This window comes from Falco cherrug, chromosome 2 (assembly GCF_023634085.1).
Source record: "Falco cherrug isolate bFalChe1 chromosome 2, bFalChe1.pri, whole genome shotgun sequence".
Lineage (NCBI taxonomy): Eukaryota > Metazoa > Chordata > Aves > Falconiformes > Falconidae > Falco > Falco cherrug.
The window spans coordinates 90,328,222-90,344,971 of NC_073698.1; the positions used below are offsets into that span (position 1 = coordinate 90,328,222).

General features: G+C 36.6%; 1 protein-coding gene across 10 annotated transcripts in view; it reads right to left on the bottom strand.

The window, feature by feature from the left end:
- Positions 1-16,750, bottom strand: part of MBTPS2 (membrane bound transcription factor peptidase, site 2) — a 47,815-nt gene that overhangs the window by 17,786 nt on the left and 13,279 nt on the right. For 4 of the 10 annotated variants that reach the window (XR_008730984.1, XM_055702659.1, XM_055702658.1 and 1 more), the window contains exons 5-10: positions 15,950-16,077; positions 12,181-12,299; positions 11,065-11,245; positions 8,499-8,593; positions 6,335-6,530; positions 518-593 (exon numbers count right to left, since the gene is read on the bottom strand). Coding sequence is in view for 6 of the 10 variants with exons in the window: in XM_055702659.1 (XP_055558634.1) it covers positions 518-593; positions 6,335-6,530; positions 8,499-8,593; positions 11,065-11,245; positions 12,181-12,299; positions 15,950-16,077 (795 nt within the window). In the remaining 4 variants the exon portion in view is untranslated. Of the gene's footprint in view, positions 1-436; positions 594-6,137; positions 6,203-6,334; positions 6,531-8,498; positions 8,594-11,064; positions 11,246-12,180; positions 12,300-15,949; positions 16,078-16,750 lie in introns of those variants that run through there. The other 6 variants (XR_008730986.1, XR_008730985.1, XM_027810852.2 and 3 more) reach the window with 4 other exon arrangements.

A 16,750-nucleotide genomic window follows, 5' to 3' on the forward strand; every position in this document is an offset into this window, starting at 1 on the left:
AGATTAGCCATATGCAAGCCTACTAATTTTTATGTATGTGTATATATATAATCCCATTTTTAACTGAATTATCATCCTGCTTTTTGAATAGGCTAAGTTTCTTTTCTGTTGAAGAAAAAAAAAAAAGGAACTATACACTGCTATTTAGTTCAGTATAATGACTCAAAAATCATAAAACTCTGACATACCAAAGCTAGCAATAACATCTCATTTGTCCTGCTATAAATTCAGGCTTACTTTGATTTTCTCAGAGCTGTTAAGAATTACCCTCAAGAAAGAGTTAAAAAAAAAGCACTGATCAAAATCTCCTGCTAAGCACAAGAAAGTGAGAGATTTCATTCTGAGCTTGGCAAATGGACAATAATCAATGCAGAGATGGAAAAAAGATGTCAAACCTCTACAGAAATGTTTCAGAGCATCCTGTCTAAAAGGATATCCAATGGAAATTTTGCTGTGTCACCAAATTCCAAACAGTTCCCTTCTTGCCTTAAGAGAACAAACATACTTCAAAGGATACTTGCAAAATGTCTCTATCACCACCGGCAGATCAATGCTTAGAAAGTTTTGTCGTGGTACAAAACTGCTGAGACTTACTGAAATGAAAATAAAAAGATGCACAAATCATGAACAATCATTCCAATATTATAACATTTATGAATTTTAGATTATAAATTTGCAGAAAAATCAGATTTCAAATGACATTTCTTCAAAGACAAATAACCAATCTAAAACCAGTTTTGCTTGGGTTTTGTTTTCAGAAGAATGCAGCCATTAAATATTTCCTAAACATGGTCACTGTCATAGTAAAGTCACTCCACAGAATACAATTAGCATGATTTCGGTAAAAGTAGATCTAAGATACATATTTTCAGAGGCAACTGGACATCTGTAGTCATAAAGACCACACGGTGTAATAGAAGTTCTTTTCAAAGAAAAACATACAAAAAGAGATTATAGTCACCAGACTTTTTCAACATATGCAGCACACATGTATACATTCATACTGTGGGTGCACACATGTACTTTTCTCCAAAGACCAGAAAATTCTTCTCTTGCAGTACCTGCAGAAGAACCCCCTGACCTGAGACTGAGCTCATGTTGTATAGGAGTGGGGCAGATAGAGAGCAGAATTCTGGACTCACTCTGAGAAAGCAAAGGCTAGGAGATGATGCACAGCTGCATTACATATCTTAACACCAGTTAGCCAACACGTAAGTAGCTTCTTTTTCTGCCTTCATATGATACTGTAAGTGACTCCAAGATGCAACTTAGTGCAACTTAAAAACCTAGGAGGTGGGACTCGGCATCCTTCCTATAAACAGTGACTGGAAAATTGCAGTGTCAAGCACCACATGACCTTGAAACACTTCCTTAGTACTGTAACTTCTTTGAAGAGGTGCATGAAGCTTCAGCTGACTGCATGTCAAATGTTTATGACAGACTCCTCAAGAAAACTGAGGTAGCTTGAGACCTCCCAGAGTGCACTGTTAGTGCAGGGATGCTCCATCTGGGTTGTCTCATAAAAAGTCTTGATGCAGTCTTTCAAAGTAAACAGCAGTCTCAGTCTGCCAGCCTCAGGAACTGTTTGAAAGCATTAGTTCTGTGACAGCTGCAAGAGACACTTCTGCTACTAGAAGGCTCTACTCATAGCATAGCAGAAGAGGATTAGGTAAATTAAGGCACAATTAAAAATTTGCCTTTAGAATGAGCTTGCACAGTATCAACAATAGTCACTCTGTCCCTGAAGAACAACTTTGGATGTGAGTTGAGGTCAGCCACAGCAGCCTGAATTTTCCCTACCCACCTGGGAAAAAGTTATAGCTGTAAGAAATACCATCTCCACAGAGACATGTGAAAGCAAGAATTCAAATCCCATTCAAAACAAATATCCCTTGGGAAAGGAACAATTTAACCCACCCTTTGACAAATTTTAAAACCATAGGCTAAGAAATTGCTGGAACCTCACAGTACTAGCACATGACATACCAAAAGTGCTGCTAAGTACGTCTTAGTTAAGAGCAACATCAGATTTCTTCGGGTTCAATCAACAATTCAAGGACATGGAAAAAAAAAGCAACGGGAAAGCAGTCCCAAAGGCACATGAGGCAGAGAACTGGTCTACTCAGTCGCATAACAACATTTTCTTGTGTTAACAGAGGCCCTTCTGATGAGTGCAACCAGCAAACATACCATGGGATGGAGAGATTTGGATAGCAAGGAGTCCCAAAAAAGGTTTTGGTGTGGCAACAACCAGAAAACTTTACAATACCAAAACTACCACAGCTGTGCCAAGACAGCTTGAAAATTATATTCTTTCTTACCTTAGCTTAAGAAAGACTTTGAATTAGGGGAACCGAGAGAAAATAAGTAAGTCTGTTGGACCCCTGAGTGAAGAGCATAACAGACAGAAATCCTGGACACCATCCAGCTCAGAAAGTCAGAGGCATCCAAGTCAAATGATATCCAAAGTGATATCCAAAGCAAACAACTCATCAAGCTGAAGGCTGGTATCAGAACATCTGATCAGACCTCTTGTTCATGAGCTAAAATATCAAAATGGCTGAGGCAGCGAGTGTATTCAAAAGACATACACTGAAATACACTGTAATTTCAAAAGCTTGACTGCCTCCTGACAAACACCCAACGGACACAAACAAGTCACCATCCTGAACTTGAAGTTGTGCCTACATTGCAAATGGATCACTAATCTCCTTCCCTCTTTGTTACAACAAACCCTCTGTTGTCCCTGACAGCCACTGGACAGGGATCTCAACTCCAAACCTTGCTGCTAAAGCAATCTCCAAAACACAAACTCCTCACGAAGTTGCTGGACCAAGTGCTAGACATTGTAACATGAGGCAATGAATTTAGTGTCTGTAATGGATCATACCTAATGGCAGCAGGGAAATCTGTCCGATGAATAATAAAAAAAATTACAGAAATTATGTTCTCCAGGCTTGTCTTCAAAAGACACTGCTGGAAAGAGGGGAACAGCAGTGAGGCTGGGTGAGAGAAAACAGTCATTGTTTTCCCACTCTAATTAAACAATTCTTTGACCTGGAATTAACATTTCTTTTGTTGGCTAATGCTAGATGATGTTGGCAAATATTGTGAAGAATGCACAATGGACACAATTTTAATTAGAAGTGATTTGGAGACTAGGCTGACCAAAGCGCTTTTCAAAACCTCTTAATGGGGGAAAGGGCATGTATGCCATGGCAGAGAGGGAGAGGGACAGCACGGCATGAGATATCCCTGTGTGGTCTCTGGAAGAACTACACATGTAACCTTTTAAATATGGGTTGAAAGAAAAGAAGCATCATCCTCAGCAATAAGGGAAAGCAAGCACAGAAATACTGAGAAACCAGATTGTACCAGATAGACCTTCATCAGGGATTATGGCTTTTGTTGCCTAAAAAACTTCCAGGAAGTGGCTTTTTTTGTTTCCCCCAGAAGACTTGGATACAACAGAAGCAGACTTGTCCAGTCTAGGGAAATTATCTTCTAGGTAAGTTCCATCTTCTTTTCATGAAGTAAATCTTGCAGGTTTCGATCCCTGATGAGTGATGCAGATGCAGTAACATTCAAGGATATGATCTCCCAAACAGCATGAATTCTAAATGTGAATGTTAGTCACCAGATTATTCTCAACCAACGAGGGGCAGAGAAGGAAGCCAAGATTTTGCAATACCAGAAATGACATGAAGAAATGAAAAAGCCCATACAAAATAAAGAAGACACACTGCAAAGTTGTATGACAATAATGACAGTGCCCTCCATTTCAACCTTAAATAACATCTGTCCAAACAGGGAGAGCCTCTAGAGCATTACTAGCCTGCAATAAGAAAAGTCTAAAAGTCTTGAGTAATACCACATGAATTAAACCCATGGTAGGGATTTATATTGGATTACATTAGATACTTTTTACAGAGACAATGATAATTAAAAGGATTAATAAATATGGCCATCCTAAACAACATGCATCCCTAATAATTTCTTCTGGTTTAGTTTTGGCCAATTCTCCAGCAACGTAAATTCGTTTAGGATTATGAATCTTTCCAGTTGGGTTTTTTAATTATATACTGGAAACAGGAGCTATATATGGTATCCATATCAACAAAACCATTTTTGCTAGGATATTTTACCTTGAGGAAACAGAACCATTCTAAGTAAGCTGTATAGCCTGTTTCTTGTAAGTAGCTAATATGGATATAAGTTTTTATCAGGAAGGTAGCTTCAAATGAAAATATGAAATAATTACTGCTTCTCCATAAATCAGGACTATCATGACAATACAAGCCTAAGTAGAAAATAATACATGCATAGCATTAGAATGTTTTTCAAACATTACTTTGGTGACATTTCTAGAGAAAGTAAAGTCACACAGTAGCGCAACTCCCTTATCAGGCTGTGTTTTAAATGTAGTACTACTCTAAAAGTAATGTACCCTGCAGGCATTAAGATCACACTAAAGAATAATAAGGCATTTCAATAAAATGCATTCCTATTTCAAAATTCACACAGTAGAGGAAGAAACTATTTTCCTTTCTTAACTGTAAGAAAATGGTTACCACATTCTGATCAGTCACACTTGGGAGGGGGGAAAAAAATAATCAAACCTGTTGGCCCCAAGACAGAATTGTACAGTGCAAAGTTAAGTCTGAAATATTTAGAAATTGTTTCATTGGAATGCATGGAACTCTACGATGGTACAGTAGACTATCTGCTGCCCAAACCAGGATCCCGTAATTTTAGCTCTTGTGTTTTTCCAAGGGGAACATAGAGCACAGGTTGCATTTGCAGCAAAGTTTGTAATAAAATCAAGATTTTAGCTTTCAAATTAACACATTCAGTGTGCAATACCTAAAGTACAGCAAATCACTTTAAAATTATATTCCTATAAATACACTGTATTTTCACACAGTAACTTCCTAAAGTAGAACTACCTCATTAGATGCAACAACATTCTTTTCTGACTTCTGACTGACAGGTTCAATTGTTTTGCAGAATTACCGTTCAGTAGGAAACCCTGACTAAAACTCCATTGCTCCAACATACTGGAAAAGAGAACAGTATCAATTGTTCTAGAGTATCTACAGTTTGTATTGTTACAGACCAAGAAAGGGAGCTTACAAAAATTATCAAACCCTACTCCTAAAATTTGTTGCTGCATTTGGAATAGACGCCATCAAATATAGAACAGTGTGTTGATATCACACAGGTAAACAATGTTTTCCTCCTAAGAGGAGGCAAGAGGGCAAAAGTCACAAGTGAAGAGATCACATTTTGTTCTTAAATGAGGATATAGTGTAAACAAGTAGAAATAAGTAATTCGTATCAAAATATGACCAGCACAGAAAGATAAAGACTTGCAGATTAATTAAAGATATGGTTATGCAAGAATGCTAATGGATTTACACTACCAGTTTTCATCACTGTTTCTCAAGCTCTTTTGTACCTAATTCCAGTGCTGGTTCAGAAAAGTACAATGCCTTGCTCGGGAGGTACTTCAAGATGTCTGAAGCAAATCTCCTTCTCTGAGGTATAGCCATCTTTGAGGAACAGACAGGTTCCTCACAGGAAGGAATGGTAGTTTAACACTTCACACTTTTTTAAGCCCATCTGAAGCTAATTTTCACCATGCCACTCAAGCTACTAAGCAGGGATGTTGATGAGTTTGTTCCTTCTTTCCATACTTTACTTGCTTGAAAAGCAGAATTACTTTTTACTTGTATATATGGCTGAAGAACATAAGCTTGCCTAAAGGACAACCATATTCCATTTCAAAGTAAGGAACTAAATGGTTATATGTTATTTGATTTAGGGCACTCAAATAAAGAAATAAATAATCAGAAAAAAACTGTGTTGTGAGTGTTCTTATGTCTCGGTAGTCATGGGAATCTGTCACAGATACTTGGGTATTAGGTGTGATTTCAGCAGTCATGCTAATATTCCAGGCAAGATGTCAGACCAAGACGCCCTAGAGATTTTACAATAGCTTTTTGAGAAGTTTATGTGTTAGGAAAATGCAGGTGCCTGGTTCCCATGACTAACCTGAGTGAGATCCGTTATAGAAAAAGCCCTTTCATACTCTTCTGAAAAAACAACCATCTCACGTCACATATGGTTTCTATTACCTTCGTAACTCATTGCACTGTGCACATTTCATTTTAGGCCTGAGTAGTCCATGTCTCTCCACTGGCTGTAACAACAAATGGATTCTGCATTAAACAAGTTAACTGACAAGCGCTCCAAGACCTTGTTCAAGCAGCCAGGCAAAGTAAATCATATTAGAAATCTCTTTTGTTAAGCTCTTTTAATAATTAATACCAACCTGTGTACTGAAGATGCATTGGGTGTCCTACATACAGCATATCAATATGGGGTGGATGTTTTACCCTGATTAGCCTCGTTTGGTTCTCTAAAGAAGGAGTCACACAAAAGCTTGGAACAAGGTCCTTCTGGCAGTCCATGTTGGTTTGACAGACTCTGCTGGCTTCAATAACTTTTCGTGCTGGCAGACAGGCATACTGCAAAGGGCATTTAAAATTTTTATCAAATTTAAACGTATTTTCCAACTGACCAGAATAAAAGGTACTATACATTCCTTTTTAAAGCAAAGGAAGTGTCTCACTGATATACTACCTGTCCATGAAGAGCCGAAATCTGCTTTTTTGGTAGTTTGTTTTTGTTTGTTTTTTTTTTGTCAAATCCTGTAGAACCTCTGCCTGACACATATTCAACCTGTCATTCCTTTTTGGTGGAATGTGGAAGAGAGGGTGTGCAAATGTACCAAAATAAAAGTTAACTTTTCAAAAGGTACACACGTGCACAACAAAAAAGAAAGACACCTAAACATAAGCCAGTGATTTCTAATGAACAGAGCCTGCATCAACAAACTAGTGACTTACTTGTTTAAGAGGTTTTAGTCTTCATTGATCTAAAACATCATTCAGCTGAACAAAACCTTTAGTTCAGCAAACCAATAAACTTACCATCTGTGTGCTAACTAAGAAACCATTCTCGGTTCAGATGATCACAAGACAATGCAGTGTTGGGTCCCAAGTCCTACCCATAACACTCTCACTCTGCAGTCTTAGAGACCAGATCTTCCTTGCTCCCCACAGGCCAAACAGAGTACAGCAGAAAGGAACAGGAAATTGTTTTCCCCCCTCATGTCTCTTGTAAAAGCTCAGCGATCATTTCCCTTTTGTTCTTAAAACACAAGCAAGGAAAGTTCATGTACTGTTTGCCTTAGGAGCAAGAAAAAAAAAAAGAAAGAAAAAAAAAAAGAAAAAAAAGGGATATTCTTGCTTCTTAGCCTGATAGTTACACTCCCCATAAATGCATGCGTGTCAGACACTCTCCATTAACCTCAATACAAGCTCTTTCTATTCTAACAAGGGGGAGAGGGCACACTTTCAAATACTGCTGCATACCACTGCAAAGACTATTTAAAATAATTGTTCAAAAACTCACAGCCAGTCTAAGGAGCCTTGAAGGTCACAGGTTTCTGAATGCTTTTTTTTCTTCTCTGTTCTTAAGCAGTAGAAGAATGTCAAAGCTCAGTGGGGTAGCGATTTACCAAATCTTGCTGAACTCCAGAACGTTACCAGTCACTGTCATATTTCAAATGAACTGCTGGTCTCTGCTTAACTCTTAGTGGTTAAATACCACAAAAACACTCTGGAGTGGGATGTTTATTATTGCAAACTGTAAACATAGCAGATGTAGGAATAGGCTTATTTTCATTTCTTCAGGTATTTATCACTAGAGGTCAGAACAATAACAACTCATATGTGTAGAAAAGTTTACAGGTGATACCTGTGCTCTTTCTTTTGTAAAGAGAACTGTTAGAAAAATTCCACCACTGCCAATACGGATCACATACTGTAACAAACATTTCTGTGCTTTGATAAATCAAAACCCTACTGAGAAACTTTGTATGCTTCCACATGTGACAACAAATCAACATGGTGAAGAAGGAATCAAATAGATGCCCTGATTTTGAGAAACTGGGCTATCTCTAGGACTTTCTTGCATGTTTTCAGTTTAACCTTGAGAGCAGCACTGGTGGCTTCAGACAAAATAACGGAACAGTCCAGTGCTTTGCTTTGCCTATAGTCTCAGTACCTTTAAAGACTGAAGCATCAAATCAGCAATTTCACCTTGTTCTCACAATTTGTCTTTTCTCACCAATATTCTACATCCAGCGGTGAAAACGGGAAAGGTGTCTTTCTGTCTAAAGGAATGAGGGGGGTATATGATCTTTTCTGATTCTTCTCGAGACTTCCTGATCGATCATGGGAAAACCCATAACCAATATTTTGGGGGGTTTCAGCTGTAAATGGGGAGAATAACATACACATCCACCTCTATTACAAACTGTAAGTATTCTTAAACACTTGAGTATACTGCATAAATGTTGGTAAATATTACTAATATAATTTAAATAATTTCAGATTTACCAAACAGAATTGGCAGTTTAAGTAACTTACCAGGTGGCTGTCCAAGTTATTACTATATGAAAAGCAAATGTCTGTGAGGCTGTTGTTACTGCAACATTCAACTGTGCCATCGAGTCTCCTATAGACTAAAGAACATAGGCATAGAGCAAACAATTAATAGTATAGTAACTTCCTGAAAAGAAGTTAGTCTCCTAACAAAGTAAAACATCCTGTAGCCTTCAAGAATTAAAGTAATTCACACAGCCTAGCTGTGGTTCAGTCACAACTAAAAATAAGCTTCACCACTTCTGTGTGTTAATGTCACCTGATTTCAATCATGTCACGTACTGATTTTTTTCATCTTAATAAATCTCCTTGAGATACTGGGGATCTACCACTGCAATATTCTGAACATTACGAGTTAACAAAATACTTTGATCCATTGTCTCCAACTTGCATCAGGGTTTGGCATATAAATTTGTTAGCTGCTACTGTACTGATTTCACTGGCTGGCTATGAAAATGACCAAAACTCAAAACATACTCTTTAAAACATGAAAGCCTTTACAAGATTCAGGTTTTGGAAGCTTTCCAAGCCTTGAAGGCTGCAAGAGTGAATAAACGATGTTTTAAACCATGACATAACTAGTCTGATACAGAATCTTTCTAAGGGCGTTCTTTAAATTAACTGAATTAACTTATTCTACAAAAGCAGTTTATAAAACAACCCACAAAAGAATGGTTACTGTAAGGATCTGTGTCACAGCAACGCTGCAGTATCTTTAGGTAGATCAAGCCTGCAATTCTGGTTGCTGATTTATCACTGCATAACCTGCAGTTCACTAACACAAAGCTTTATGCCTGGGGCTTACAGGTGCAAGCACTGTACCATACAATTCTTCTTTCAAGTACCCTGAGGCTAAGCAACCACATCTATTTTTGAGTAGTGAATGACCATGAAATTAGTTTCCTCATAAACATTACATTGAAAACACTTTTTTTTTTTTTTTAATTTCAAGGTCCTTGGGGCATTGTTTTCTGTCTAGCTTCATACTCAAATAGCTTACTCTCCATTTGGTTTATGGTCAAGTAGATAGGGTCCCTTTGCTAGATACATTTTTATTGACATTCTGTATTTATGTCAAGTTGTGAACCGTCAGGATTTTGACAAATGATGGCTGCTAGAGACCGAACGGAGTTCATTTAATTTCAGACGAATATTTCTCACTGCTGGAGGCTTATGACTCTGAAAATGCAGACAGACTGGTCTGATTAGAATGCAGCAGTGAGACAATGGGCTGCTAACACTATACAACAACCAAGCTTGGAAGCAATATTGAGTCTCCAGTATTAAGTTTCTAGTATTTCAGTCTAAATAGGACTGGTTCCGTTACAGAATATGCAGTTTTATTATCCATGACTCTGAAATTGCATTTCATAGAACAGCAGAATCTGAGCATATATACCTACAGCATCTAAGAATTGGTTCTTACTTGCCATCTCCGCCCAGCCAAAAGCATGTGCCAAAGTTGCCCTCCTCTTCAGAGGGATAATCCAAACTGTTAGGTTTCTAAAAGTAGAATCTTACCCATATTTCACTAGTTTACAGTTTAAATATTTATCTTAGTTCCACCTGTAAGATTACTTTCCTTATATACTAAAACAAATAATTTAAAACTACCTTTTCAGTCTCACAAGAGAACTAAAATGTATAAAAAAACCATGGGTTGTCAAGTTGCCTGACCCCCCTCTTTACTTCCAGTATGGTGGAAAAACACAGTGACAATTTTAAAGCTCTGAAAAGCATCACAGAGGTTTTTCTCAGTAGCAGCTCCTTACCTTTGGAATTTAGTCTCCATAGATGCTTGCGTGAAACAAACTCTAGAGAGCTTTAGGGCATGTCACAAGAAAATCAGCCAATTTAACTTGACTGTTCTTTATTGTTCTACTTAATTTTTGTTTATTGTTCTAGTTTAGTTCATATTTTTTTGTTTCTCAGGAGTAAGCCCTTACAGCAACAAGCACTCTAATTTATAAATGAAAACAGAAGGAAATAAGACTGACTTCCGGAAGCAATATGTGCAATCCAGACAAAACTGAGTTTATGGGCAATGACACTGAGATTGAAGAAGCAAATGAAACCTAAAACCTGTATAGTGAGATACATCAGAAGTGGCCATAATAAAGCACATCATTGCATAAACCACACAATTTGTAATGTCATGCTGATCAAAGCTGTATGTGTGGTAATGTGTGGAATTTATATCTGCAAAAGATCACTGAGTTGATCCACATAACTGAACTAAAAATAGAGGAGATAACTGTATCGCTGCTAATAACCAAATTATGCAATATCCTGAAGAGGCAAATTTCATTACTCCGATCATAAAGGATATTTGTATAGAATGACTGGAAGACCAGAGACATTCTTCTATCCACCTCTTCATCACTTTCAGATTTCACAAAACGGAATGGCATATAGGTAAATGCTTAAGACAGGATAGCAGACTCGACTTATGAGAAATCTGTCCCCAGCAACAAATCCTAAATCCCAAATAGTCTTTAAGACATGATAAAATTACAATATAAAATAATGAAGAGAGCACCTCAAGTCATACCTCTAGCTGGAAAGCTTAATTGCTGTAGGGTGGCTGCACTTACACAGTAGCCGACCTGTGACTTTGCTGAAATGTCTCCCAGACAGGAATTCCAGTTTTCTACGCTATAGACTGGGCAGTCTTGTAGGTTAGTGACAAGGTCTCCCACAAAAAGACCTCTTGGCCCATTGGCAGGAGAATCCTGAGAAGAAACAGTGAAGTCAGTCATGTTAATACAGTTAAAACTATAAAGATTTGTTTACAGTTCTGCCTAATGGCCATAAAACCTTTAGGTTAAGACGCTATTTCCAGAGAAACAGAACCTCAGGCTCCACTAGAAGTGATTAATTCAATGTATGATAGAGCATTACAGAAACAACACCCTCTACAAATAATAACTTAGTGCAAAGAAAAAGAAAAGGGCAAGTCTCCAAGTGTTCCACAGACCTCTTCAAATCTGAGTAATTATTTTCATACAAGTTAATATATTATGTTTTTTCCTACTACTTTAAGTTCAAGCAGCTTAAATTAATACCCTGAATCTTTCAACAAAGCAGGGTGTACCTATGCTTTCAAAGATATAAAGCACAAGAAATGTCACTCTCCGCTGAGTTCTATCAGTTCACTTTTAGATCCAAGACAATCCTTTCAACTCTGCTGTTCAACTGTTCTGTATTTGATTAAGTCAGAAAAAAATCAAGTCCTTTCTAGAATCTCAGCAGTCCATCTCTACTTTGCTTCCAGCTGACCAAACAAGCAAGGAAATCAGCTCAAAATAACCCGTAACATTAAAACCAGATAGCAATAACTAGAGTGATAATGCAGTTTCCAGTAGATTTACTTGGTGCCAATATTTGAAAAGAAGTTAGAAAAAAACCCAAAACAACCAGAAATAAATCTGCAAACTCATCTCAAATGTCTAAACATTTACTGAATAGGCTATAATTATTCACACCATGTTCCTTCATTTACTAATACTGAAAAACATGAGACTCAGAATGAAACATTAACGAGACAGTGCAATGTATCAGATTCTGCAGTGCTGCACTGACCAAATTTCATTGTGATAACAAGACACGCAAGTACATTTCAGGTCACAAAACATATAATATGAAAACACTAAAGATCTTTACTTACCTCTGCAATATACGTTACAAGTGCTCCAACACCCGTGTAATAGAAAGGGAAAAGGATGGCTGGCAGCAGAAATAAAACCATGAAACTTGCAACACCAAGAACAAAATTATGCCACACTCCTAAAAAGAAGGGGGGAAAAGTCATGTTTCTAAATAAACATTAATAACAAAAAGGTGGTTTTGAAATGCAAGATTCTTACAGTTACCTTCTAATTAACTTTTCTGAAATGATTACTGTAAGAAGGGATGAAAAGTTAATTTGTGAACACAGCCATGAAAGGAAAATATGCATATTACTTTATAAATTTCAGTTTCTATGATGTCACTTTGTATAGGAATTCTACAGAAGCCTCTGAGCCCCTGAGAATTATACCATCAGGAAAGACAGGGAAGCACCAAGTCGATTTTTAAGGTGTTATTCTACCATATTGATACTTCGTCACATACCGCTACTTTTCTAAGTACATAGTGGGCAGAGTACCCAGAAGAAACAATCTACAGAGTTGTCATCAGCTATAAATATTAAAAAACAGTCGAATGAAATGTATTGTCACCTTCTACCACAATAAAATGTTGAATTTAAGAACCTTAATAAATGGGCTTATATATGAATAAATACTGTTTGTCCTCCTCAGAAAGATGTATGAAATTCAGTTGCAATTCAGTATTTTTCATTATCTCCACTGTATGAACGAAAATAATTATATGCATATGTGCCAAAGAAGTTCAGAAAATTACTTGAAAAAGGCTTCTTTTACAAGAAAATCTGGACCTAAAACCACATCAAGAAACAAAGTTATGCAAGTCAGCATTTCCTGACACATTATTTTGGGCAACATTTGCAACTGCAATCGTTATGGTATGCTGTTCTCCATAGGAAGAAACAAACCACTATCATAAGACACACTTGGCTTCCTTCAACATCCAGTACTATAAGAATTTTCTCATTTAGTTTGTGTTCTTGGACAAACTTTTTTGTATGACCAATGCAGGAAAACTTTTCAATGTTGAAGACTCCTTATTTCCTTCTTACAGTGCTTCATCTTGTTAAGAGGGCTTTGATTAAACTCTGTATTTGCAGTGTAGGACAGGAAATTAAGTAAATATATTTAAAAACATGTTAAACCTATCTTTCTTGCACTGTATATAACACAGGAATAACATACGGCAGACTCTTACTTCCCCTGGCTATCTCTACACGTCACCCAGTCTCCTTTTATGTTTCTAAGGCTGCAGAAATGAGAGACATTTCTGCAGCACTTTAACTAAGGGTTTGTTGCCATTTCCACTAGTAGATGCTTCTTAAGAGTGCCTTCTCCTTCTCTTTCTATAGTTTTTAACCTTATCTCATTGAAATGCAATCAGATAGATGACATGTTTCAGCATTCCATTCTTTATCTCACACACACACACGTATGTGTGTACACACACAAAGTGCAACGAAACAAATTATGAATTTTTTTTATCTTAACAAAGGATAAAACTTTAAGACAGAAACAAAAGTCCTTTTTAACAACGTGGATCCTGAAGACAGTAAACTGGAAAAAAATCCCCCTTAAAGTAATAAAAAAGAGGTGACAGAAACAGCTAGAGGGTAACAAGGAGTACTTTCAAACAGCTAGGAAAACATGGGCCTTAATACCATAACCTACAGAGTTTACTGTATGGAATACAGCAGAAAAGTCTAAAACAGAAAGGCTTCAAATTCATCCCAGGTGATCTATAGAAAAATATACAGGCTGAAAATGACAATACCTGTAGAGGCACACTGCTGAGTATACTATCAGAATAATTTTGCTAAAGCAGCCTCATCCTTGGATATCTAATTCCTTATATTTAAAAAGGGACACTTTACACAAGACTTAAAACACCTTAGCTAATTAATTTTTAATTAAAAATGTAAAAAATCTTCAGAGTATTTTCCTGTTAAGGACAACACAAAACATATTATAAAGAATGTACAAAAATAATACAAATATTTGAACTAATAATAAGAAAGTGGTGCACAGAAGCACTTTTCATTTAGTAAGCATGGAATTAATGCCAAATATATCACAAGTCTTACAAGAACACTTATGAACTATTCTTGAACTCATGATGCCATCTGCTGTACAACAAATATACTCTTTAATCTCCAGAGCATGGCTGGACTACAAGAGGAAAATTTGGTGTCGTTCCCTACTCTAGCATTTTTTCTTAGCTGCCATACAATAATCTGAAAGCAGGTCTCTGTAAACTCAGATCTTCAGAACACAAAGAATAGGTTCATGCAACTGCTCCAACAATTAATAAAAACTGAGTCAAGTTTACTGAATATTACATTTTATCATTACCAAACATTCTAGTTCTGAAACATACCTATTATTAGCTGTTAAAAACATGCAGAAATTTGTTATACCTAACTGATAACAAGCCATTGATACTAGCCAGTCTTGCAACACGCTTGTTCCTACCTTGTATTCCCCTATTTCAGGTTTCCCAAGAAAACAGGTGTTTGCTTGTTGTCAAAAACACACAAGCAATTATTTTCTATTACAGCTCATAATTTTATTTTTCTAAATGATTTCTCAGGAATGTATGTAAGCAAACTATTTTGAAAATTGGTATGTCTTCTCTCTCAGTTCTGTTCACAGTAGCTGGAAATGGAAATTTGGGAAACAGTGCTTCATAAAAGTTAGCCTAACATTTATCGTCATACACTTGATTTATGAAAGCTTGAAAATACACTTTGCTAAAGACTGCTGTATGCCCAGCCTAAAACCCTCTATATATTATTTTAGTTACAATATTCAAGAAACAATGTTACTATCTAAACATTTCAACAGGCTGGCTGCTATCCTACTGTCCCCTGCAATAGAGAATCAACAGTATCTAGAAACAAACTAAGATGCGCTAAACCTTTCTATCTCTACTTCAGTAGTTTGGGAACCACCTTTGTCTCTAGAAAACCATACAAGTGGTTCCAGTAGCATAACACAGTCTCAGTCTAACCTTCCACAGCAACAGGGCTCTACTTCCCATTAGACGGAGCTTCAAAAAACATCAAACCAAAAACATTCAGAGGTTATTTGGAGCTCTAACCTGTGACTTTTTGGATGCTTATGTTTTAGTCTTTATTTCCTCCTGATGGCAACATCAAAACACAGTGAGCTGTATAATAACGTAACTCACACATCACTGAAAATCACAATACTATTGAAAAATCACATAACAGATCGCTCCTATTGCAGAAAACGGTGTTAACCTGTGACAGCAAGTCGTGTTCTCATACCGCCAGTCTCATGGCCGAGTATTTTCCAGCTTGGGTGCTCCAAGGTTTTGCTACTTAGGCCATACAATACGGGGTGGGGGTGGGAATAGCAAAGGAACTTCTGTACCTGAGCCAGTGTAAGAGCTTTTTCTAATGAGGGAGCAAGGTCAGAAATCACATTTTTTCCCCAACCACATACCTGGAATTTCTTATGCACAACTTTTCTGAATCAGGTCTAGGATATAATACCATTTTTCACGACAGGAAATTGGTACTTATTTAAGATCCTTGAAACTGATGTCTCTCCTCCAGAAAACAGCACAATGACGACAGCAGTGATCAAATGATTTTCTGAAATCACAGTGTAGGTTCAGAGGAGCAGGATCACCTTTAGCTAAAAAAAGGCTTTTGTACTTCTTCATTTTAAACCTTCAATCCTCCACCAAGGATTCACAAATGATGCCTGTGGAATAAATAACTTTGCTAAGCAAAGGTTTAATAAAAAATTACAAACTATTACCTGCACAAAATATCCTTAATTGCTGGACTGGAGATATCAGTTGTAAGTGGGTTGTGAAGAGATCAACAAATGCTCCAGGATAGACAATGAAGATAAAAATCCCAAATCCATTAAATCGCACTTGTTCTCTTAAAAAGAAGAAAAATGAAGTGGCATTACTGTAAACCAACAAATGAAAAATGGCAAGATTCTACATAGCACACGTATTTGTTACAACAAGAATAACAGAATTTACAATTCTAAAACTAACTTTTTTTTTCATAATATGAATAATTGAAAGATAATTAAAATAAAGGATGTTTCCTGCCCTAGTTGCCACATCTAAGCAGCACACATTTGTGAGCCTGGGAAGAAAAAGAAAAAAAAAAAAAAAAAAAAAAAAGATAAGTTCAATTTCTTTTCTGTATCCTGCTAACAGTATCACATGAAATAAGAAAAAAAACCCCACCCAAACTACTTTCAAGTCAATGTGTATTTTAACTTTTGAGGGATCTTCAGCTTTAAGTAAAAAAGAACAAAAAAAGTAGCCTGTGGGATGCAGTTTCAAACTAATCTACTAAAAATTATCTGGAATAAGCAATCACTTTCCTTTTACAGAAACAGAGATTTCTGGAATTTATCATTTCTTGTTTCTCCTAAATTAAACTTAGAATAAATTGTAAACTAAAAAAAACGGGGGAAATATCATCTGAAAAAATGAAAACAAGTCAAGAGGTTAAAAGGACAAACACTATTTAAATATATTACTAGCTGACACTGTCATACAGATAATATATATATTTTTCAGAGGTTTTACAAGTG